Below are 23,885 nucleotides of genomic sequence, written 5' to 3'. Positions count from 1 at the left end.
TTTAGGTTAGATACATTAGTCAGGAGTAAATGTAGAGTAATAAGGTAGGGGAATGGGTCTGGGTGAGATACTCTTCAGAGGGTCGGTGCGGACTTGTTGGGCCAAAGGGCCTGTTTCCACACTGTAGGGATTCTATGAAATACAGCAAGAATTGGAATTTATATCATACCTTTAATATGGTAAAGCTTCTGAAGGTTCTACAGATGTATGCAAGGCTGAAACTGTCACAATGGCTGTTCTATTTTTCAAAGATTATCTGCAATTGGTTATGTCCACATAGTCTTTCTGATGATAAATTACTGTTATCAGTGGCCCCTGCAAGGTCACAGGAAAAATCAAAGCAGAAGGTGAAGGGTGACAGAGAAAGACTGGGCGATGGAATTATTTTATGATGCTCTTGGCAAGATATGGGCACACATCCATTGAGATTTGATGCCCATTTCATCACTTCTTCACTGGGGATCATATTTCAAAGGTCCCTGCTGTTCTGGTGGCACAGAATTCATGGTTACTTGAAGAAAAAGGCATTGACCTCAATCCACAGAAACGCGTCATTTCTGGTAGTACATGTGTCTATAGACTTAACTTCAGTTGATTTCCAACCAGAAAGTTAAGCAACGCCATGATGATGGATCTGATGACAAATCTTAGCAATGGGAAAAAAAAGCAAATCTACTTTTCTCACCATTTTACTGAAGGAAAACTCCAACCATGAATTTAAAGGTGTTTATTAACTCCAGCTCCTTTCAGGTTAGGTTCCGTTCCGTGTCAACTGATGTGGGGGTCTTTGGAAGGTTAGATCGTGGAATCCGCCTTTCTCTCTGCAGCTTCTGGTCAGACGTACAGTAGGTGGAATATGGAGGAAAGTCTATGATATCCTGGAATATCTTAATTTTGTGATCACCAAAACTGATGGCACAGATGAACAAATATAAGAACATAATGATAGTGGAAAGCAGAGACCATAGTCTCCCTCAGCCTGATTCTCCATTCAAAATGATGATGATTGACATTCCACCTCACCTCCACTACCCTACCTGTTCCCCACAGTCCTTGATTCACGGAGAGGCTAATAATTTGCCCATTTCAGTTTTAATATATTCAACAGTATATGGTCTACAACCTTCTAGTGTAGCAAATTCCAACAATTCATAATCCTTTAACCGAAGGGCAGCACTATTACCTCACAGCACCAGGGAACCGGGTTCGATTCCACCTTTGAGCGACTGTCTGTGTGGAGTTTGCATGCCTGCCCCGTGTCTGTGTGGGTTTCCTCCGGGTGCTCCGGTTTCCTCCCACAGTCCAAAGATGTAAAAGTTTAGATGGATTTGCCATGCTAAATTCCCCATAGTGTTCAGGGATGTATAAGCTAGGGGCATTTGTCAGGGGAAATGTAGAGTAATAGGGTATGGGAATGGGTCTGGGTGGGTTACTCTTCAGAGGGTCGGTGTGGACTTGTTGGACTAAAGGGCTTGTTTCCATAGGGATTCGCTGATTCCATGATCTGCTTAGGAAAAGTAACATCTGACGTGGGCATCGAGGGTGACTGGAAACAAATGCCTGCATTATTCAAAGTCAATGCTGTATTATGAAGGAAGCATGTACAGAATTCCTGTTTGTATAATCATAGTGCTTTAAAAAAAACTGATTTCAACAAGAGAGCCACAGGGCCCCCTTGGAGTGTCTATTATGTATGAGAACAGTGATTAAACCCTCATTTAAGCATCTGCTCTTCATCCAACCTAATGTTATTTTTGGCACTAGATGAAATTCCTTTTATGTAATGCTCTAAGAGACAGAGTGCTTCACCAAGAAGGTCACATCTCAGCCATCAATAAAGCTACTTAAATTTGCTTCCTTATCCTTCCCAGTATAAGCAGAATAAAATCCAGAAACTCAAAAACTGTCTTTTCTGTTTGCATACTGCCTGTTGTGGTGTTCCAGCATTTTCCTACTCAGATTTCCAGCATTTGAGGCCAACTGTTTTACACTTAATTTGTAGAAAAGTTTAGATTTCAAGTGTGGTTCTTTAGCACACATTCTGATTCCTGTAAAGCCTGGGGTCACCATTGGCTATTTGCTGCAATGTACCAGCTGTTTAAATATTGTGGTGACAAAAGCCAGATTTCAGCAGTGAGTAACTCACCTCCACACTTACCACAGCCTTTCCAACATCTGCAAGGTGCAAGTCAGGAATGTGATGGAACAACAACACTTGCTTAGAGCATAGCTTCAATATCAATTGTGAAACTCAGCATCGTCCAATGCAAAACAGTCCACTTGCTCGGTGCCGCTTCCAACCCCCCACCCACCACCCCGGTAAATGGCCAGATAATAGGGTACTAAACTGTTAGAAGATCCCAAAGATTCGCAGTATCACCACTGCGGAGTTAGAGTCATCGAGTCATAGCGATGTACAGCATGGAAACAGACCCTTCGGTCCATCCCGTCCATACCGATCAGATATCCCAACCCAATCTAGTCCCACCTGCCAGCACCCAGCCCATATCCCTTCAAACCCTTCCTATTCCTATACCCATCCAAATGCCAGTTTTATTTCTTCACAGATCGTAGACACTGCTGACTAGGCCAGTGTTTCTCACACAATGTGAATTAGTCTGGTGATCTGCCATCTTGAATTGCTGTAGTCCATGTAGTATAGGTGCACCCACCCACAATGCTGTTAGGGAGGGAGTTCTGGAATATTGACCCAGTGACAGTGAAGAAAGACACATTTCCATGGCAGGTTGGTATGGGGCTTGGAGGGGAACATGCAGAAGTAGATGTTCTCATGCATCAGCTGATTATGTCCTTTCAGGTGGTTCAGAAGGTACTGTGGAAGAAGCCATGGTGAGTTGCTACATTATATATGATCACTTGAATAAAGAGCATGAATAAACCATTTAGCCTGTCGATCCTGCTCAGTCCATTAATAAGATCATGACTGATCCGATTGTAACCACAAAACCACATCGCTGATAGCCTTTCATCCTGTCCTTACCAAAACTGAATCCACCACCAATATAAAAATATTCAAAGACTGGTTTCTACACCTTTCCAGGAAGAGAGTTCTAAAGACTCTACAATCCTCTGAGAGAGAAGATTTTGCCTCATTGGTTTTAAACAGGCAACCCTGATTTTTAAGCCGTGACCCCTAGTTCTCCATTCTCTCAAAAGAGGACCTTGTCAATATTCTGCAGGATCTTAAATGTTTCAAACAAGATGCCTCTTACTCCTCAGAACTCCAGTGATTTCAAGCCAAGCCGTTCTGCATGCCACAGCCCACTCAATCCACATATTAGTCTGGCAAACTATCTCTGAACTGCTTCCAATAAATTTATTTCCTTCCTTACTAAGGTATGCATTACTGCAGATGTGGTCTTACCAGTGCCATATATAACTGAAGCTTAACCTCCATCCTTTTATATTCAATTTCTATTCCAATAAATGATACTATTCTATTAGCTTTCCTGATTATTTGTTCTACCTACACTCTAACTTTGAGGTTCATACACTCTAACACCCGGATCCTGCTCGAAGCACAGCAAACTCTCAGTAATTTGACAGTATAGTTTTGCTTATTCTTCCTGCCAACATTTTCTCACATTCTCCATTTGCCAGATTTTTATCCACTCATTTATATGTATCTACAGTAACAGTAATATAATATATCAGGATATATACCTTTTCTAGGCTCCTTATGTCAGCTTGGCAAATTACTTTCCTATCTATTGGTTATCAGTATACTTTCTATCCCTGCATCCAAGACACTGATATAAACTACAAACAGTTGAGGTGCCAGCACTGATCCTTGCGGCACACCACTCATTACATCGCGCCTACCTGAAAAAAGACCCACTTATTCTTACTGTCTGCTTCCTGTTAGCCAGACAATCTTCTATCCATGCCAATGAGCCCCCGTACCATGACGTTTTATTTTCTGTAATAATCTTTGATGTGACCCTTTAGCAAATGGATTTTGGAAACCTGAGTTCAATACATCCACCTTTTTGTCCACAGCACAGTACATGTTTCTTTCTCAAAGAACTCAAGTAAATTGGTCAAACATGATTTACCATTCAGAACACTATGTTTACTCTACCTGATTATCTTGAACTCATCAGAAGTGTCCTGCTGTAACTTATTTTAAAAAACTCCTAACATATTCCTTTTGATAGATGTTAAGCTAACTGGCTGGTAATTTCCTGTTTTTTGTCTCCCTCCTTTATGAATAAAAGAGTTAGATTCAATACCTTCCAGTCTAATGAGACTTCCTCTGACTCTAGGGATTTTTAGAAAATTAAAGTCAATGCTAGCAAAGTAACTGCACAGAGGCTGGTATCCTGGCACCCTATACTTACACGTGGAGAGTCCTTGACACTGATCCAGCTCCCTCAGAGTCAGCTCTCAGAGTGAACAGAACCTCTGACACTCCTGTTTATATCTGTCAGTCAGGGCTCCCTGATTGGACCAGAGTAACAGTCCCAATCAGGGAACTCATATGCTATGAGATTCATGTGGCTGACTTCATTACAATCACTACAGCACGTATTATTTCAGTAGCTACTTCTAACTTGCTCTATCATAATCAGCAGGGTGGGATGGTGGCTCAGTGATTAGCACTGCTGCCTCATGGGACCTGGGTTCAATTCCAGCCTCGGGCGACTGTCTATGTGGAGTTTGCACATTCTTCTTGTGCCTGCATGGGTTTTCTCCTGGTGCTCCAGTTTCCTCCCACAATCCATAGATGTGTAGGTGAGGTGAATTGGCCATGCTAAATTGCCCATGGTGTTCAGGGATGTGTAGATTAGGTGCATTAGTCAGGGGTAAATGGGTCTGGATGGGTTACTCTCATGAGGGTCAGTTTGGACTTTCTGGGCCAAATGTCCTTTTTCCACACCGTAAGGATTCTATATTCTATACCTGTATAAACCCAAACACTTGAGGAGAAAGTGAGGTCTGCAGATGCTGGAGATCAGAGATGGAAATGTGTTGCTGGAAAAGCGCAGTAGGTCAGGCAGCATCTAGGGAACAGGAGAATCGACGTTTCGGGCATTAGCCCTTCTTCAGGAACCCAAACCCAAACACTTGTCAGCCCATAGCGGTCAACAAATGAAGTATCGCTCTCTAGTGAAAGTAATTTTCTTTAGTTGCTCTCTCTCATCCATTTCCTGATTTATTGCTGCTTCTGGGAAGTCACCTGTGTACTCTACAATGAATACGGATGCAAAATAGTGTTGCACACTGTGTTAATATAATTCTAGATTTGGACAATATTTGTTGAATAATGCTGAGTGTGCAAAGAATTATGCTAACAACCAATTTAGGGTTGTCATTCAAGCTCACAGTGTGGTGCTTTTGAGTGTACTGGGAGGTATATATATATAGATTTCTATTCAGTACTTCAGTCTTCGCAGATAGAAAGAACATCTAACTGCTTTAATTCAAAACAGGTGACAGCCATTCAATGGTTCATTTCTCAGGGCAATTCCCTGAGAACCGGCTTAGTCTAAAATTTATTAAAGACTGGCTGTTAATGTGTCAATCAACATTAATGCATGGGTTCACCATGGCAACATCACTATCAATCAGAATCCACTTGGCAACCAATCAACACTTTCTCACAGAGTACAATGTTGGATTTCCTCTTAAATTGTTATTCTTGCGAATTGTCCTGATGAGATTAGATGAAAAGAATTATTTAACAAAACTCCTAAATAACATTTGTCTTTTATCTTGTTTCTACTCTGATTTACCACATCTCCCCAAATTTGATCTCTTGCCGTCAATGTTTAGTTTAAAATTCTCTCTATGTCTTTAGTCATATAGCTCAGAAGAACACCAGCTCCACAAGGTTCAGGTAGAGATCTCCTCTTTAGTACAGAACTCATTTTCTCCATTATTAGTGCCAGTGCCCTATGAACTGGAATCCACTTCTCCCGCACCAGTTTTGAGTCCCACTGAGCCAGTCTTTGCCAGTCGTCTTGCTCTTCACATTTGCTCCATGATAATTTGCACATGGCTCACGTAATTATCCAGAGATTATGACTTTTGAGAATTTGTTTCTTGCTTTGGAACATATTTCCTCATAATCGTCATGCAGAACCTTCTTGTTTGTCCTGTCTATACCTTTGTTACCTTTTTGGACCACAATGGCCAGATCCTCCCCTTCACACTGTAAGCTACTCTCCAGCTCTAAGCAGTCATTCCAAGCTCCGGCACTGGGCAGACAACATTGTTGTCTAGATTCTCATCGTTTGCTGCAGAGGGTGCTGTCAATTCCTCTGGTTATACTGCCTCCTAATAAGACTGCATTCTTTTTTGTTACTCTATGTTTCAGTACCAGGGCACCATGATCTGCTAACTCATCCATCCTGCAGCCTCTACTCCCATCCAAGCCACCTGAAAGAATCTCAAGCCTGTTGGACAAATGCAAGGGTTGAGGCTCCTGCACCCCTGCCATCTCGGCCCCCTTACCTGCCTCCATCACTACCATTCTCCTGTTCCTGAACACTGACCAAATCAGAAAACATAATCCTAACCAGTATGACTGACTCCGACTAAAAATAACCCCTGGTGGACTTCTGTTGTGTTGCAGTGTCTGTGGTTGAGCTTCCAGCTCATAAGCTCTATACCAGACCTTCCTCAAGCTTCAATAGTTACTATATGTGTTTGCCTAAGAGCAAATGAGCTATGAGCTCCCATATACTTCAGCTGCGTCATATAACCTGCACTGCCATCCTTAACGTCTTCTGAAAAACAACTTAATTATTTTATTCAATTATACGTTCTTTTTTTTATATAATTGTATTAATTTTAACACCAGTGATGATACTATTTTGGAACTTAGGAAAAAAATAAACCTTAGTCACACATTTACCAAATAATTGGCTTCTTCTCCTATTATAGAATCCCTAGAATGAGAAAGTAGGCTATTCAGCCCATCAAATCCACACTGCCTCTCTGAACAGCATCCCACCCAGACCCACCCTACATTTCCCATGGCCAAACCACCAAGCCTACACATCCCTGAACACTATGGGCAATCTAGCCTGGCCAATCCACTTAACTTGCACATCTTTGGACCACCCGGAAGAAACCCACGCAGACACGGGGAGAATGTGTAAACTCCACGCAGTCACCTGAGGCTGGAATTAAACCTGGATCACTGGTACTGTGAGGTAGCAGCGCTGATCACTGAGCCACCCATATTGCAGAATAAGAATCAAATCGAGGGTGCTCAAGAAGTGAGTTAAAGCCAAAGAGCACCTGTTATCCATTCTCCCCAAATTCCCTTAATCACCCAACTCCAAGTACTCCATTGTAAGGCACAGTCAGAGTCCAGAGCTTGGATTTCTGGAGGTGGGAAGGCAATGGGATCCTGAGCTGTTACTGAGCCAAGTCACTTGTTCGCCAAATGACTCCACGCCTACCACCTTCAGCTGGAAAATTCTGCCTCATCACTCCTTGTTCTTAAACTCCAGAACTTCCAACCCTGTCAATCTTCAATGCTCAAAGGTCAAGGCAGTTCCCCAACAGCAAACCAACAGCTATCTTCTCAATTGACAAGGAGCTTGTTTAAATGGGTAATCTTCCTTTCTTCTTCCACAAGTATTATCAAATAGAACTTGGGATAACCATGCTAATTGCCTTTTGACTAAATCTTGGTGAATGGATGGGAAGTCTAGCTCAGTCTTTGAATTGAACCTGGATTATAAGTAGAGTTCATCTCTGTATCTTGGATGATATTCAGTTGTCCCTATGCCATGTTTGAACTTTTGATGGCCCTTGGTAGGGGTATGGATTTAAAGAAAAAATGAATGAATTGACATTATTACATAATATTTGTGACCAATAGCAGCTAAATAATAAAATTAATGGCTTTACTTTAATGAAAGTTGTGTTATTTCTTCATATGGCTTCTCTGATCGGACTAGCATTTATTGACCATCCGTAATTGTGCTGCAGGAGGTGGGCCAATTCCGTGAGCTGCTGCTGTCTATGTGGTGTAGGTACACCTTTAATACTGTGAGGCAGGAGATGTTGATGTTTTGACCCAGCAACACTGAAGGAACAGCGACATAGTTGCAAATTGGATGCTGAGTGGCTTAGAGGGGAACTTGCAGTGATGGTGTTCCCGTTTACCTGCTGCCTTTATCCTTCCTAATGGTAGAGGTCACAGATTTGAAAATTACTGTCACAGGAGTCTGGACGAGTTACTGTAATGCATTTTGTAGATGCCACTGTGCTCCGAGGGTAGATGGAGTGAATTGTTAAGCAGGTGAATGGGGTGCTAATCAAGTGAACCAATTCATCCTGGATGATATCAAGTGTTACTGTTATTCAGTTAAATGGATAGTGTTTCATTAAACTCCTGACTTGGACCTTTGTAAACAATAGGCAGTCTTTGAGGAGATAGGACTAGAGTAACTTGCTGCAGAGTTCCCAGCCCTCTGCCCTGCTGTTGTAACCAAACCAATATCAAATTTTTCTCAGATTACCAAAAGTCCTTATCAACCTTCTCCATAAGCAATCAGCAGCCATGTTGTAAGGATTGGCATTCCAGTATTGACAGGAGGTGTATGACAGGGCCATGTTGGAGTCCCAGCACATCTGGTTCTGTGGGTATTATACAGGAAATTGAAACTTCCAGTGGACAATCTCCTGGTGTCTGGAAACCTCCAAAAAGGTCCCCAGCTCTAAATTAGGGTTGGAGACTTCAGTGGGTTCCAACCAAGTTAGCTTAACAGGTAACAAGAAAATGTTAGCAGAGTTAAAACCCACTGTAACTCCTGGGCAACTATTAAATTGACTCCCACCCATCCCTTCAGCTCACCATTGGCACCCTCAATTATTCTCCAGATCACCCCCCCAATGGATATCTACTCTCTCCACTAACCTGAAAACACCTGACATGACTCCCCACTGAGCTTCCAATACCCCTAGATGGCTGACAAAGGACTATCTTCCCCTTCTCTAGTACTCATCTCACCCAACACCACACGTCACAAATTACCACACATCCCTGCATCCAATGCTGACTGTTACTTCCATCTCTGACAGCACCAAAATGTCCCACGACATTACTCTATCCCCCTCGAACAACTCTCAGCCCCTATCAACACACTTGCCAACCTACCCACATGCTAATCTACCATCTTAAGGCACTATCTATCCATCTATTAATGTACCACACTGTCCAACGACAACTTTACAATCTGATCAAGCCGCCACTCTACTTTCACAAAGTTACCTGACTTAGTTCAATTACCCACACCAATTCCCCAGGTATCGTTAAATAACTTTGAATGGTAAAATAAGTCAGACAATATAATGACACTTTAATTACACAGCCAACTACTGTCATATTGTATTGGGAGATAGTGCCAGTATATTGTCCCTGTTGGTTTCTGCAGGAACCATGTGGAATATCTTTAATGGATTCACAATCACCAATCCTTCCTGCTTTTATTAATTAAGCGATTGATACCATGTGTGAAAGGATACCTTTGGCGAAACAGAGACACGCACAAGAATTCCTAGAGGCATGTCATTCCAACGGGAACTCTACCAACAAACACATCGAGTTAGACCCCATCTACCACTCCCTGAGAAAAAGAACAGGAAATGACATCACCTCATGAAATGACATCACCAACCTAAAGAAACCCAAACATATAAATAGAAAGCAGGAATCATCAGCAGTGCTTCATCTGGAGGCCCACTGAAGATGTTACCTAGTATGGTGACGAAACATCTGGAAATGAACCTTCCAGCTCAGCGAGCAAACCTACATCCAGAACCTCAACATGAGCTACAAATCTTCTCAAAACTTGCTAAGTAGCTATTTACATTACATCTAAAATATATAATTGGCACCTGTGAGACATTGAAGCCCAATGTAAAGGTATAGCAGCTGTATGTGGAGAATTGGTAGGGAACACAAACAACTCTTTAATGAGCATGTAGAGAACTCTCTGCAACACTGGATAGCTCCTCCCAGGGGCAGTTCTTTATACCTTACTGGCGGAACTTATGTAGTGCTCCCTGCTGACCTTTTAGATACAAACTGCCTGATACAACAATTGCACTACAATTGATTAATAGAAATAGCACTGAATATTTAGAAGGAGCAGAAAAATAATAAAGAAACTATGTATTTACATTGTTTTTACCTTTCTCTACTATCTGTATGGTAATCGTTGACGACCTTAAAGGGCATTCCAGAGCCTCTAGCATCATGGGAGACATGGCATCACTTCTTGTGTTGTTGTGAGGCCTAGGCAGTCAGCTGTGAAAGAAGCATCTGGAATGGCCAGACTAGAGAGACTTGGAAATCTCGCTACAAATACGTGGAAAGGTAAGAGGGAATTTTTTTTGATATGATCACCATCAGAGGGATTTGTGCCATTGGTAATCAGACATTCTATGCCATTATTGTCATGAAGAGAGGTTTTTAAAAGTCAGAAGAGTCATGATGGGCCAAACGATCAAGTGCAATCATATGATTCTATGAGTTTAGATTTAATCGATCAATGGTGTCGCAAATTTCTGAAGTATAGGTGGTTCAATATTGCTGTTGGACTATTTTTAAACAAACAAACAGAAAAATTCCATATGGCGCACAGTTTTGGATAACTCCACCACAATGAATTTCATCTTTAAGCATCATATTTAAATAGTTGGATTATCCATCGATTATTGCAGTGTCAGGTAGAGTTTTCAACAGGGGGCTGGCAACAGGAGAACTACCACCTGTCAGTATAGGAGCAGAATTAGGCCAACTTGTCCATTAAATCTGCTCCACCATTCAATCATGGCTGATATGTTTCTCAACCCCATTCTCCTGCAGTCAGTGTGATGGGTCGAAGTGTATCTATTTTAACGCAACAAGTATCAGGAATAAGGGTGACAAACTCAGAGCATAGTACTTGGAACTATGATGTTGTTGCCATTACACAGACTTGGATATCATGGGAGTAGGAATGGTTGTCGGACGATCAAGAGTTTAGATGCTTCAAAAGGAATGGTGGGGGAGGTAAAAGAGGTGGAGGAGTGGCGTTGCTAATCAGTGACAGTATCCTACCTACAGAAAGGGAGATCGATGAGGAGAGTTTGCCTACAGAGTCAGCATGGGTGGAAGTCACAAGGAGTAGTTACTTTAGTAGGAGTTTTCTACAGGCCCCCCAATAGTAACAGAGACACGGAGGAGCAGATTGGGAGGCAGATTTTCGAAAGGTGCAGAGGCAACATAGTTATTGTCATGGGTGACTTTCATTTCCCTAATATTGATTGGAACCTACTTAGTTCAAAGAATTTGGATGGACCAGTTTTTGTCAGGTGTCTCTGGGAAGGGTTCTTGATGCAATATGTTGATAAGCCAACTAGAGGTGAGGCCATATTGGATTTGGTACTTGGCAACGAACCTTGCCAATCGTCAGATCTCTTAGTGGGAGAGCATTTCAGTGATAGTGATCACAATTCCCTGATCTTTACTATAGTCATGGAGAGGGTTAGGAGCGGATGGTATGGGAAAGTATTTAATTGGGGGAAGGGGAATAACAATGCTATTAGGCAGGGACTGGGGCACTTAATTTGGCAACAGATGTTCTCAGGGAAAAGCACAGCAGAAATATGAAGGCTGTTTAGGAAGTACTTGCTGATAGTGCTGGATAGGTTTGTCCCACTGAGGCAAGGAAGGGGTGGTCGGTTGAAAGAACCTTGGGTGACAAGGGATGTGGAACATCTAGCCAAGAGGAAGGAGGAAGCTTACTTAAGGTTGAGGAGACAAGAATCTGACAGGAGTTTAGAGGGTTACAAGGTAGTCAGGAAGGAACTAAAGAACGGATTTGGGAGAGCTAGAAGGGACATGAAAAGGCTTTAGTGGGTAGGATTGAGGAAAACCCTAAGGCATTATACACAAGGAACAAGAGGGTGGCCAGAGTGAGGGTAGGGTTGGTCAGGGATAGTGGAGGGAACTTGCACCTGGAGTCAGAGGAAGTAAAGGAGGTCCTTAATGATTACTTTGCTTCTGTATTCACTACTGAGAGGGACCTTGATGTTTCTGAAGACAGCATGAAGCAGACAGATATGCTTGAACAGGTTGATGTTAGGAAGGAGGATGTTCTCAAATTTTGAAAAATATAAGGATAGGTAAGTCCCCTGGGTCAGACGGGATATACCCATGGTTATTACAAGGAGCGAGGGAAGAGATTGCTGCTCCTTTGGCTATTATCTAAGCATCCTCACTGTCCACTGGAATAGTGCCAAATGATTGGAGGGTGGAAAGTGTTATTCCCTTGTTCAAGAAATGGATTAGGAATAATCCTGGGAATTGCAGACCAGTCAGTCTTATGTCAGTAGTGGGCAAAGTATTGGAGAGGAGTCTGAGAGCCAGCATTTATGATCACTTAGAAAACCATAGTTTGATTAGAGATAGTCAGCATGGCTTTGTGAGGGGCAAGTCATGCCTCACAAGCCTTATTAAATTCTTTGAGGATGTGACAAAACTCATTAATGAAGGTAGAGCAGTGGACTTCAGCAAGGTGTTTGATAAGGTTCCCCATGGTAGGCTCATTCAGGAAGTAAGGAGGCATGGGAGACACGGAAATATGGCTACCTGGATACAGTATTGGCTGGACCAAAGAAGACAGAGGGTGATAGCAGATGGAAAATATCTAGCCTGGAGCTCGGTGACCAGTGGAGTCCTGCAAGGATCTGTTGTGGGACTTCTATTCTTTGTGATTTTTATAAATGACTTGGATGTGGAAATGAATGGGTAGGTTAGTAAGTTTGCTGATGACATGAAGGTTGGTGGACTTGTGGATAGTGTGGAGGGCTGTTGTAGGTTGCAACAGGACATTAACTGGATGCAGAGCTGGGCTGAGAAGTGGCAGATGGAGTTCAACCTGGAAAAGTGTGAAGTGATTCAGTTTGGAAGGTCAAATTTGAATGCAGGTTACAGGGTTAAAGGCAGGATTCTTGGCAGTGTGGAGGAACAGAGGGATCTTGAGGTCCATGTCCATAGTTCCCTCAAAGTTGCCATCCAAGTTGGTAAGGTTGTTAAGAAGGTGTATGGTGTGTTGGCTTTCATTAGCAGGGAGATTGAGTTTAAGAGCTGCGAGGTTATGCTGCAGCTCTATAAAGCCCTGGTGAGACTACACTTAGAATATTGTGTTCAGTTCTGATTGCCTCATTATAGGAAGGATGTGGAAGCGTTAGAGGGCAGGCAGAGGAGATTTACCAGGATGCTGCCTGGACTGGAGGACATATCCTATGAAGAAAGGTTGAGAGAACTAGGCTTTTCTCATTGGAGTGAAGAAGGATGAGAGGTGACTTGATAGAGGTGGACAAGATGATGAGAGGCATAGATAGAGTGGATAGCCAGACTCATTTTCCCCAGGCAGAAATGACTATCACGAGGGGGCCTAATTTTAAGGTGATTGGAGGAAGACTTAGATGAGATGTCAGAGGCAGGCACTTTACACAGAGAGTGGTGATACATTTGGGACGTTTAAACAACTCTTGAATAGGTACATGAAAGATAGTACAATGAAGGGTTTGTAGGTTAGTCTGATCTTAGAGTAGGAGAAATGTTTGGCACAACATTGAGGGCCGAAGTTCCTCTACTGTTCAATGTTCTACATTCTATCTCTGTCTTAAATACATTTAATGACTTGGCCTCCACGGCCTGCTGGAGCAACAAGTTCCACCAATTAACGCTTCTCTGGGGGCAGCACGGTCGTTCAGTGGTTAGCACTGCTGTCCCACAGCACCAGGATCCCAGGTTTGATTTTTGCCTTGGGCGACTGTGTGGAGTTTGCACATTCTCCCCATGTCTGTGCGGGTTTCCTCTGGGTGCTCCGGTTTCCTCCTGCAGTTCAAAGATGTGCAGGTTGGGTGAATTGGCCAGGCTAAATTGCCCCATTAGCCAGAGGGAAATGGGTGTGGGTGGGTTACTCTTTGGAGGGTCGGTGTGGACTGGTTGGGCCAAAGGGCCTGTTTCTGCACTGTAGGGAATCTAATCTAATCTTAATCTCAGTACTAAAGGGTCATGCCTCCTTTCTGAGGCCTAGTCTCTCCTACTAGGGGAAACAGCTTCTTCACGTCTAATCTACCCAGGCCTCTCAGTATTCAATAAGTTTCAATTCAATCTCCCCGTCATCCTTCTAAACTCCATCTAGTACAGAACCAGAGGCTTCAAACTGATATTACAAGCCCTTCATACCCAGTGAAGCCCTTCATCACAGTGAACCTCCGCTGTACCCCCTCCAACTCCAGCACATCCTTCCAGTGAATCTTATATTTTGTGACATTGAGGCATGCCCTCACTTTCAGTGAACATACGCTTGGCTTAGGTAAAATATTACTGATGCTGAACATCTGGAATAAAAGCAGAAAGTGCTGGAGAAACTCAGCAGATCTGGCAGATTCTGTGGGGAGAGAAACAGTTCATGTTTTGAGCCCAATCTGACTCTTCTTTGGAACTAAAGGAGACTGGAAAGTGACAGAAGTGAAGGAGGATCTAATGGAACGAGAGACAAAATGACTGCCAATGGTAATAACCACTTGATGAAGGAGCAGCGCGCTGAAAGCTAGTGCTTCCAAATAAACCTTTTGGGGTATAACCTGGATTGATTTTTAACTTTGTCCAACCCAGTCCAATACCAGCACCTCCAAGTCATGGTAATAAGGAAGAGATGTAGGTGTCAATAGGTAAAGTCACTGCAGTCCCAGAGGGCTGCTTTCTCATTACAGGGAGATGAATGCTGATGGGTTTAACGTGAGAGTCACTACTCCCTAATAAGGTCTGAGGCTGAGAAGGTAGGACCTTCATGGTAATCTCAGCTGAGTGGGAACTGAATCCATATTACTGCCATCACTTTACTTCACAGACCAGCTTTCCTGATGAAGGGCTTTTGCCCGAAAGTCAATTTTCCTGCTCCTCAGATACTGTCTGACCTGTTGTGCTTTTCCAGCACCACTCTAATCTTGACTCTGATCTCCAGCATCTGCAGTCCTCACTTTTACCTAAACCAGCTGTCCAGCCAACTGAATTAACTGACGCCATATCAGCATTAGTAACATGTAACTGATTGAAAACCGATCTGCTCCAAGAGATCAAATCCATGTCATCAAGACATGGCAGAGATGTTGGACAGCGTTCATGGTCTGAAGATGTTGAACTTGAAGTTAGTCCTGAAGGCTTTAAAATGCCGAGGTGGAAAATGATGTGCTGTTTCTTCAGCTTGTGTTGAAACACTGTGGCAGGCGTAAGGTGGAAGTGCTAGCATGAGAGCAAGATGCTTTATTGAAATGGGCAGCAACTGGAAGGATAGCAAGACAAACACACCTCTGTGAGGCTTTGGCCCTGTCTGACTGGATAGAAAATACTCACAAGTCAAAGATAAAATGGTGGTTAGATACAAATCCTGCAGGAGTCAGCCTTTTGACGAATGTATTGGAAAATGCTGGCTGTGCAAACAAAGCATTTCAAAAGGAGCATATTACTGTTGGCTCGACTGGGAGTCTAAATTTGAGAAGTGGGGCTGTCACAATGTTAATTAAGAACAGCCACGGTAAAATGATTTTGCAACAGCTAGAATACTATCATTGAGGTGATACAACACTGTGCTATCATTGAATGCTCCTCTACCAGCTACTAAGTCACACTTTAGCAATTAGGAGATTACATCCCATGTAATGGTCTACATCCCAGGGTACTCAAGGAGGTGGCTCGGGAAATCGTGGATGCGTTGGTGATTATTTTCCAGAGTTCGATAGATTCGGGGTTGGTTCCTGAGGATTGGAGGGTGGCTAATGTTATACCACTTTTTAAGAAAGGTGAGAGAGAAAAAGCAGGAAATTATAGACCAGTTAGTCTGACCTCAGTAGTGGGAAAGATGTCGGAGTCTATTATAAAGGATGAAATTACGGCACATCTGGATAGTAGTAACAGGATAGGACAGAGTCAGCATGGATTTATGAAGGGGAAATCATGTTTGACTAATCTTCTTGAATTTTTTGAGGATGTAACTCTGAAGTTGGACGAGGGAAATCCAGTAGAGGTAGTGTACCTGGACTTTCAGAAAGCTTTTGATAAAGTACCACATAGGAGGTTAGTGAGTAAAATTAGGGCGCATGGTATTCGGGGCAAAGTACTAGATTGGATTGAAAATTGATTGGCTGATAGGAAACAAAGGGTAGCGAGAAACGGCTCCATTTCGGAATGGCAGGCAGTGACCAGTGGGGTAACGCAGGGATACGGGCTGGGATCGCAGCTTTTTACAATATATGTTATTGATATAGAAGATGGTATCAGCAATAACATTAGCAAATTTGCTGATGACACAAAGCTGGGTGGCAGGGTGAAATGTGAGGAGGATGTTAGGAGATTACAGGATGACCTGGACAAGTTAGGTGAGTGGGCAGATGAATGGCAGATGCAGTTTAATGTGGATAAATGTATGGTTATCCACTTTGGTAGCAAGAACAGAAAGGCAGACTACTACCTCAATGGAATCAATTTAAGTAAAGGGGCAGGAAAGACTGGAGCGACTGGGCTTGTGTACCCTTGAGTTTAGAAGACTGAGAGTGGATCTGATTGAGACATATAAGATTATTAAAGGGTTGGACATTCTGGAGGCAGGAAACATGTTTCTGCTGATGGGTGAGTGCCGAACCAGAGGACACAGCTTAAAAATACGGGGTAGACCATTTAGGACAGAGATGAGGAGAAACTTCTTCACCCAGAGAGTGGTGGCTGTGTGGAATGCTCTGCCCCAGAGGGCAGTGGAGGCCCAATCTCTAGATTCATTTAAGAAAGAGTTGGATAGAGCTCTCAAAGATAGTGGAATCAAGGGTAATGGAGATAAGGCAGGAAGAGGATACTGATTAAGGATGATCAGCCATTATCTATTGAATGGCTCGAAGGGCTGAATGGCCTACTCCTGCACCTATTGTCTATTGTCTATTACAAGTTGCTGCACTGTTAAGATAATTCACCAAAGTAACAAACTAGCATTCACAGGAAGTAAATTAAATGAAAAGAAAATTACTTGTTTCTTTTCAGTTGTCTATATTGACGAAATATACACTTCATTGATCTTTGATACTGATTTGGATCCAAGTGCAACACATTCATCATGCACAATATTTATATTTAACTTTGAAAAGTGTGTTCCCAAGGCAGCATTGACTTAGTTCATATCCTCCTCCCTACGACCATTTTCATAGTTTCTTTAACAGTAGATAACATTTGGATAAACTCAGTGGATGCAACTAAGAGTTTTAATAGAACGGTATAATAATGATGGATTAGCTGGAAAACGTTTAGAAATAACACATCACATGTTGTTGAAGTTTGGAAAGGGTCAGACTTGCCCAGCAGGAATATTAATCTGTTCAATGGCACAATCTCATCGATCTGAACTGGAATCCAAAATGCAGAAACCCAAATCGGATGTAAAGGATTCCAGGGCACTTTTTCAAAGGGAAATTGAAACTCCTTGGGAGTTGTACTTGGTGTCTTAGCCAATATTTATCCCTCAATCGCTGAAGCAGATTATCTGGTCATTTTCACATTGCCTTGGGAGTTTGTGGTGCCGAGATTGGTTGCTATGTTTTCTGTGTTACAGTGGTAACTATCTCACTGGCCGTAGAGTGCTTTAGGATTTGTAAATGCACATCTTTAACTTTAGCTGGCTACAAATCTAATTTATCTCTGCATTCCACATTCAATGTGGAGAGACTTCTTTGCAACATATGCAATAATACTGTGCGATAACTTAAAGGATCAACAGCATACTGGGATGTTGATTGACCAGAAGGTACATGAGCAACTTTCCGTCCGAGAAAAATTATCTAAGTGTTAATAACTTAAAGATTTTGAAACTAAGAAACAAACATTTATTTGCAAAAGCTGAGTTTTGCTGCATTCACTCACAGGCAGCCACTTACTCAGTCAGTGGTCAATTTAATAACATTATAAGCTACGTCTGGCTACCTTATGAAAGCTTTTCACTTCTACTACTTTTCTTGAAACCTCTTGCACTTCAATACTTAATGAGTTCTTTACTATGTGCTAAATGCTGATTTCTGTCCAGTTCTTTACTATAAATAAAAGCTCACATTTATATTTTACTTATCGACATGAACCATATTTCAAAAATGAGTCGACTGCTGATGACTATTTTCACTTTTGCCCGTATTTCTAGTCTTCTTTATGATTGTCTGCTGAACCAACACCGTGGAAGTTCAGGCTTTTAACATCTCTCAGCCACAATCTCTCGACAGACATGAAAATATGACCTTACCTCCCAGTGTGACCGTAGGCATATTGTCCGTCAGAGATTACAAGAGCAACTTCATCCAATTGCATTGAAAATGCACAGAATTCAAGTGCCTACGGATAGCAAAATAAATATTAAGGCATTAATTAATTGCTTGAATGCATTACAAGTCTTCCAAGTTGTACAAAGTGATTAAGGTAATCAGGGGTCCCTGATTTAAAAACGCTCATATTTATGAACATGATCACATATAAGGGTGTAATTTTAAAGATCTGACAGATAAACACTTCCTGGATTTATGAACAGTTATTTTACATTGTCCTGCATTGTGGTCTGTCTGCTGCACAAGTCAATTAGCAAACAGATTCAAGAATGGAACTCTTGGGGGCTACCTGTATACGGCATGGAATATTTGCCCCTTCTGCCTTGGTTTGTTTCCTGAACACACAGATTGTCTGGACTCTGATAGTCAAATATTGCCTTACCCACCGAGGTTGAGGTCCCTGCCTTTATTAGAGTGATGAATGGACTCTCTAACTTCAAATAATGCCGATCTTGTTAATGTCGATCTCACCTAGCATCCATCTCATGTGGTGTAACCTGTATGCGTTACTCTGTCGAAGTTTTGCGTTCACCCTATGTCCTTGCTTACTCTGGTCTGCCTGTACTGCTCACAAAACTTTTCTTTGTGCTTAGGTACACGTGACAATAAATAAAATCAATCAATCATACAATAGATTTTTTTGTCTTTCAGTGTATCTAGAATTTGGAGATTCTGTAATAAAGTGAAGTTGAGATCAAGCATCAGCCATGATCTTGTGGAATGGCAGAGCTCCTGCATCTTAAGTCCTTTAATTAACTCTTCCACTGAAACTCCCTCTCTAAGGTCATGGAGAATATTTACATTCGACGTAGACATTCTCCATGTTCTAGAGTTCCACCAGTGCTCCGGGGTCCATGTCACACCTTGAGTCCACTGTCTCGTCAGAGAGGGAGAAACAAATGAATAGCAGTAAATTGTAAATAACCATAAATTAATTATGTTTTTATGCAATGTTTGTGACATAATGACTGCAGAGAAAGAAGACACCAATTGACCACTGATTGGGAGTGGGGGGATTTGGCATCACAATAAGCATAACTCCTCGACAAAACTCCTCACAAAAAAGATAAATGTGAGTCCGGTTCATCTCTCAGCCACAATCAGGCATGGACCCTGAGATTATTGTAGTGCTGGGAATGACACCAGACGCCCGATGTAGATCCCTCCAATGTGCTAAACGCTGATTTCTGTCCAGTTTTGAAGACAAACCACAGACTGGTTCTAATAGCTGCTGAAAGGGTATGAGGATCTATTTTGATCTTCAGGATTTGATCCCTGTTATATATCTTTCGAATTCACACATACACATTACAAGCATCACTAATAGAGACAGAATTCATTGTCCATCCCTCATTGCTCTTGAGAAGATGGTAGGAAGCTTTCTTTTTGAACCACTGTAGTCCATGTAGTGAAGGTTTACTGCCAATGATTAATCAGCAGATCAAAGATTCCGATCCAGTAACAATGAAGGGACAGAGTTGCATTTCCAGGTCAGGATGGTATGTCGCTTGTAATTCAATTTGAAGTTGATGGTGTTACCATGGACCTACTGATGACAGGTGCTACAAAGTGTGGTTTTGGGATGTGCCATTGAGGATACCACAGTGCAATCTATAGATGTTATACACTACATTCACAATGAATGGGGATGGTGTAGACTTCTATATCATTGGTTAAATGAGCTGCTTTATCCTGAACAGTGTTGAGTAGTGGAGTATTGAATATTGCCTTTGTACACACCCAGGCAAGTGATGAGTCTTCCCCTACATTCTTGACTTGCACCGTGTAAGTGGTGGGAAGTCTTTGAGGAGTTAGGAGGTGAGCCATTTTGTCACAGCATGCCTTGATCCTGACCTGATCTTGTAGACACAGCATTCATGTAACTGATACAGTTGAGTTTCTGGTCAATGTTGACTGCTGCTGAACCTCTAAACCTCCAAATCTATAACTGTTGAGACCATGATTGAGCAGGGTTGATGCTGGGGCTAGGAAGATGAAGCAAAGCATTGTGCTGTTTGTAGAAAGCTTGATCCAATGTTAATGAGAGCTCAAACTGAAATTCATCAGTTACCTAAAGACCAGAAAATGGCTCCACTATGACACAGACTTAACATCTCCCTGAGGAGCACAGTCAATGTATTTCCAACTGTTACAGGAACATAAGCTTTAACAGAAGTCCACAGCCCCAATTTGTCACAATTGGAATTTTTCAGGACAACCCACCTCTTAATTAATTTCAGGCAGAAATATTGACAGCACCAACTTTGTAATGAGAAATCTGTTAATTTATTTATGCAACAAAACTAAAATGCATCCTTTCATGAGAATGTGTTCTAACTGGAAAACTAAGAATCTGCACCAAATAACTCACCTCCTGACTTCCTTGAGCCCAATTATCATCTCCAAGGCACAAGGAAGGAGGGTGATGGAATACTCCCCACTTGCTTGGATGAGTGCAGCTCCAACATTACTCAAGAAGCTTGACACCATCCAGGACAAAGCAGCCCATTTGATTGACACTACACCGACAAGTATTCACTCCCTCCGCCACCGAGACTCAGCAGCAGCAATGTGCAATATCTACAAGATGACTGCAGAAATTCACCAAATATTCCTTAGACAGCACCTTCCAAGTCCAAGACCACTTCCATCTGGAAGGACAAGAGCAGCAGATACATGGGAACACCACCACCTGCACATTTGCTTCCAAGACACTCACCATCCTGACTTGGAAATATATCACCATACCTTCCGTGTCGCTGGGTTAAAATCCGGAAATTCCCTCCTTAAAGGCATTGTGGGTCAACTTACAGCAAGATGACCCCATTAGCTTCAAGAAGGCAGCTCACCATCACCTGCTCAAGGGCAAGGAGTCATGGGAAATAAATACTGGCCTCGCCGCAAAGCCCAAAATCCCATGAATGAAAAGGGAAAAACAAATCCAGTCAGAGACTCTCAACTATGGGTGAGTATTTTTGAATATTTGGGTTCCACAAGACAGTGCCTGATCCATTTCACATTGTGTTGTCAGGAAATATCTGTCCTCTTACATATTGCACTAAATATTTTAGCAGACAAAATATGAAATTGTATTTCGATTTCCTGTAGCAAATATGAGTTTTATGCTCTTTCTGGAACTATTTCAACAGTTCCAGAGCTTTTCATTGTTGGCTTCATTCTAGAAATGTTTTAAATTTGATTTATCCTTTAGACGAAATATTAGATGTCTGAGGTGACTGTAAAAGATTCCATGATGTTGTTGCAAGAAGAGCAAGAGGCCTCATCCCCTACGGCCTAGACAATATTTTTACATCAACCAACACTCAAAAACACATTATTTGGTCAATTTGCTGTTGTGACAGCTGCCAATTGGCAGATGCATTTGTCTACATCACAAAGGTGCCTACATCTCAAGCACTTCATTAACTATAAAATACTTTGGGAAGTGAACGCTGTGACATAAATGCAAATCTTACCATTTGTGCTTGAATTGTACGTTGTTGATAATTTTCAAAGAAAAGTTGCCAACCCTCCTGGACTGACCTGAAATCTCCAGGAATTAAAAACTAAATTCTAGGACGCTACTGTTGGCAACGCTGGGAAAAAAAATTATAATGACAATAAAAAAATTCCTTGCAAAACATTTTCGTTTTTTTTGTTAAAATAATCTCAGAGATGGGACGGAAAATGTCATTGACAACAAGAATCATCTGATTGGCTAATGAAGTGCTTGCTTTCTGTTGAAAGCCAATGACGGGGCAGATGGAGTAAAACAAACCTGACTTGATACATAGAACATAGAACATAGAAGAATACAGCGCAGTACAGGCCCTTAGGCCCTCGATGTTGCGCCGATCCAAGCCCACCTAACCTACACTAGCCCACTATCCTCCATATGCCTATCCAATGCCCGCTTAAATGCCCATAATGAGGGAGAGTCCACCACTACTACTGGCAGGGCATTCCATTAACTCACGACTCGCTGAGTAAAGAACCTACCCCTAACATCTGTCCTATACCTACCACCCCTTAATTTAAAGCTATGCCCCCTTGTAATAGCTGACTCCATACGTGGATACATCCTGAGACATGTGCAGCCAGAGCTGGGACTCGACTTCAAAAGACATTGTTATCTCTGTTTTACAGTTTTATAGAAATTTTATTCTCACAATCTATCCTTGATTTTGTTCCAACTTGTATGGAGAAATGTGGTAGTATCAGAAACCCAATGAACACTTCACAGAGTTAAAAGCACTTTTTTGTTTATGAGGGGGAGAGTGGGGCAATGGAATCTATCCCAATTCTGTTAGGAATTTAGCAGAATGGTCCAGAATTAGCTTATTAAAACATATAGATCCTGAGAGGACTGAATTCGTTGAATACTGAGCGGGTGTTTCCTGTTGTGAGGGGAACGAGAGCTTGGAGGTATGATTTAAGAATAAGGTATCTCCCTTTGAAGACAAAGATGAGAAATTTTTTCTCTCTCTTGCAGATTTATTAATCTCTAAATTTTCGTCCTTGGAAAGTAGTGGAGGCTGGTTCACTGAATTTAGTCAAGACAGCGTTTGAAAGATTTTTGAAGGACAAGGGAATTAGAGTTAACGAGTCACAGAGATGTACAACATAGAAACGGACCCTTTAGTCCAACTCATCCATGCTGCCCAGGTAACCTAAATTAATCTAGTCTCGTTTGCTAGCATTTGGCTCATATCACTCTAAGCCCTTCTTATTTATATAGCCATCTAGGTATCTTTAAAATGTTGTTATTGTACCAGCCTCCACCACTTCCTCAGGCAGCTCATTCCATACACTCACCAACCTTTGTGTGAAAAGGTTGCCCCACAGGTCACTTTTAAATCTTTTCCCTCTCACCTTAAATCTAGTTTTGGACTCTCCTACCCTGGCATAAAGACCTTCACTATTTACCCTATCCATGCCCCATATCTTGTTATAAACCCCTGTAATATCTGACTTTCCAGGGAAATAAAGCCCCAGCCTATTCAGCTTTTCCCTATAGCTCAAACCCTCCAACCCTAGGAGGATTGTAAACCTTTTTTGAACCCTTTAGTTTAACAATATCTTTGCTCTAGCAGGGAGACCAGAACTGAACACAATATTCCATAAATGGCATAACCAATGTCCTGTACAGCTACAAGATGATATCCCAACTTCTATAATGACAAGTGTGCCAATTGCCAATTAAGGGCCAAGCAGGGATTCAAGAAAGTGGTTTTAAGTATGTGTATGGAATGAGCTGCCAGGGGGAGTGGTGGAGGCTGGTACAATAAGCTGCAGAGCTGGGCAGAAAGGTGGCAAATGGAGTTCAATGTAGGTAAGTGTGAGGTGATTCACTTTGGTAAGAGTAACAAAAAGATGGGGTACTGGGCTAATGGTCGGATACTTGGTAGTGTGGATGAGCAGAGGGATCTTGGTGTCCATGTACACAGATCTCTGAAAGTTGCCAACCAGGTTAATAGTGCGGTGAAGAAGGC

At 42.1% G+C, this 23,885-nt stretch overlaps 1 protein-coding gene across 2 annotated transcripts in view; it reads right to left on the bottom strand.

Annotated features, from left to right (window-relative positions):
- fkbp16 (FKBP prolyl isomerase 16) overlaps positions 1-23,885 on the bottom strand; it is a 161,831-nt gene that overhangs the window by 101,650 nt on the left and 36,296 nt on the right. For both annotated transcript variants that reach the window (XM_043677564.1, XM_043677563.1), the window contains exon 3: positions 18,315-18,403. In XM_043677564.1, the coding sequence (XP_043533499.1) occupies positions 18,315-18,403 (89 nt within the window). The remainder of the gene's footprint in view (positions 1-18,314; positions 18,404-23,885) is intronic.

This window comes from Chiloscyllium plagiosum, chromosome 36 (genome assembly GCF_004010195.1).
Source record: "Chiloscyllium plagiosum isolate BGI_BamShark_2017 chromosome 36, ASM401019v2, whole genome shotgun sequence".
NCBI lineage: Eukaryota > Metazoa > Chordata > Chondrichthyes > Orectolobiformes > Hemiscylliidae > Chiloscyllium > Chiloscyllium plagiosum.
This window is presented reverse-complemented; position numbering and strand designations above follow the sequence as displayed.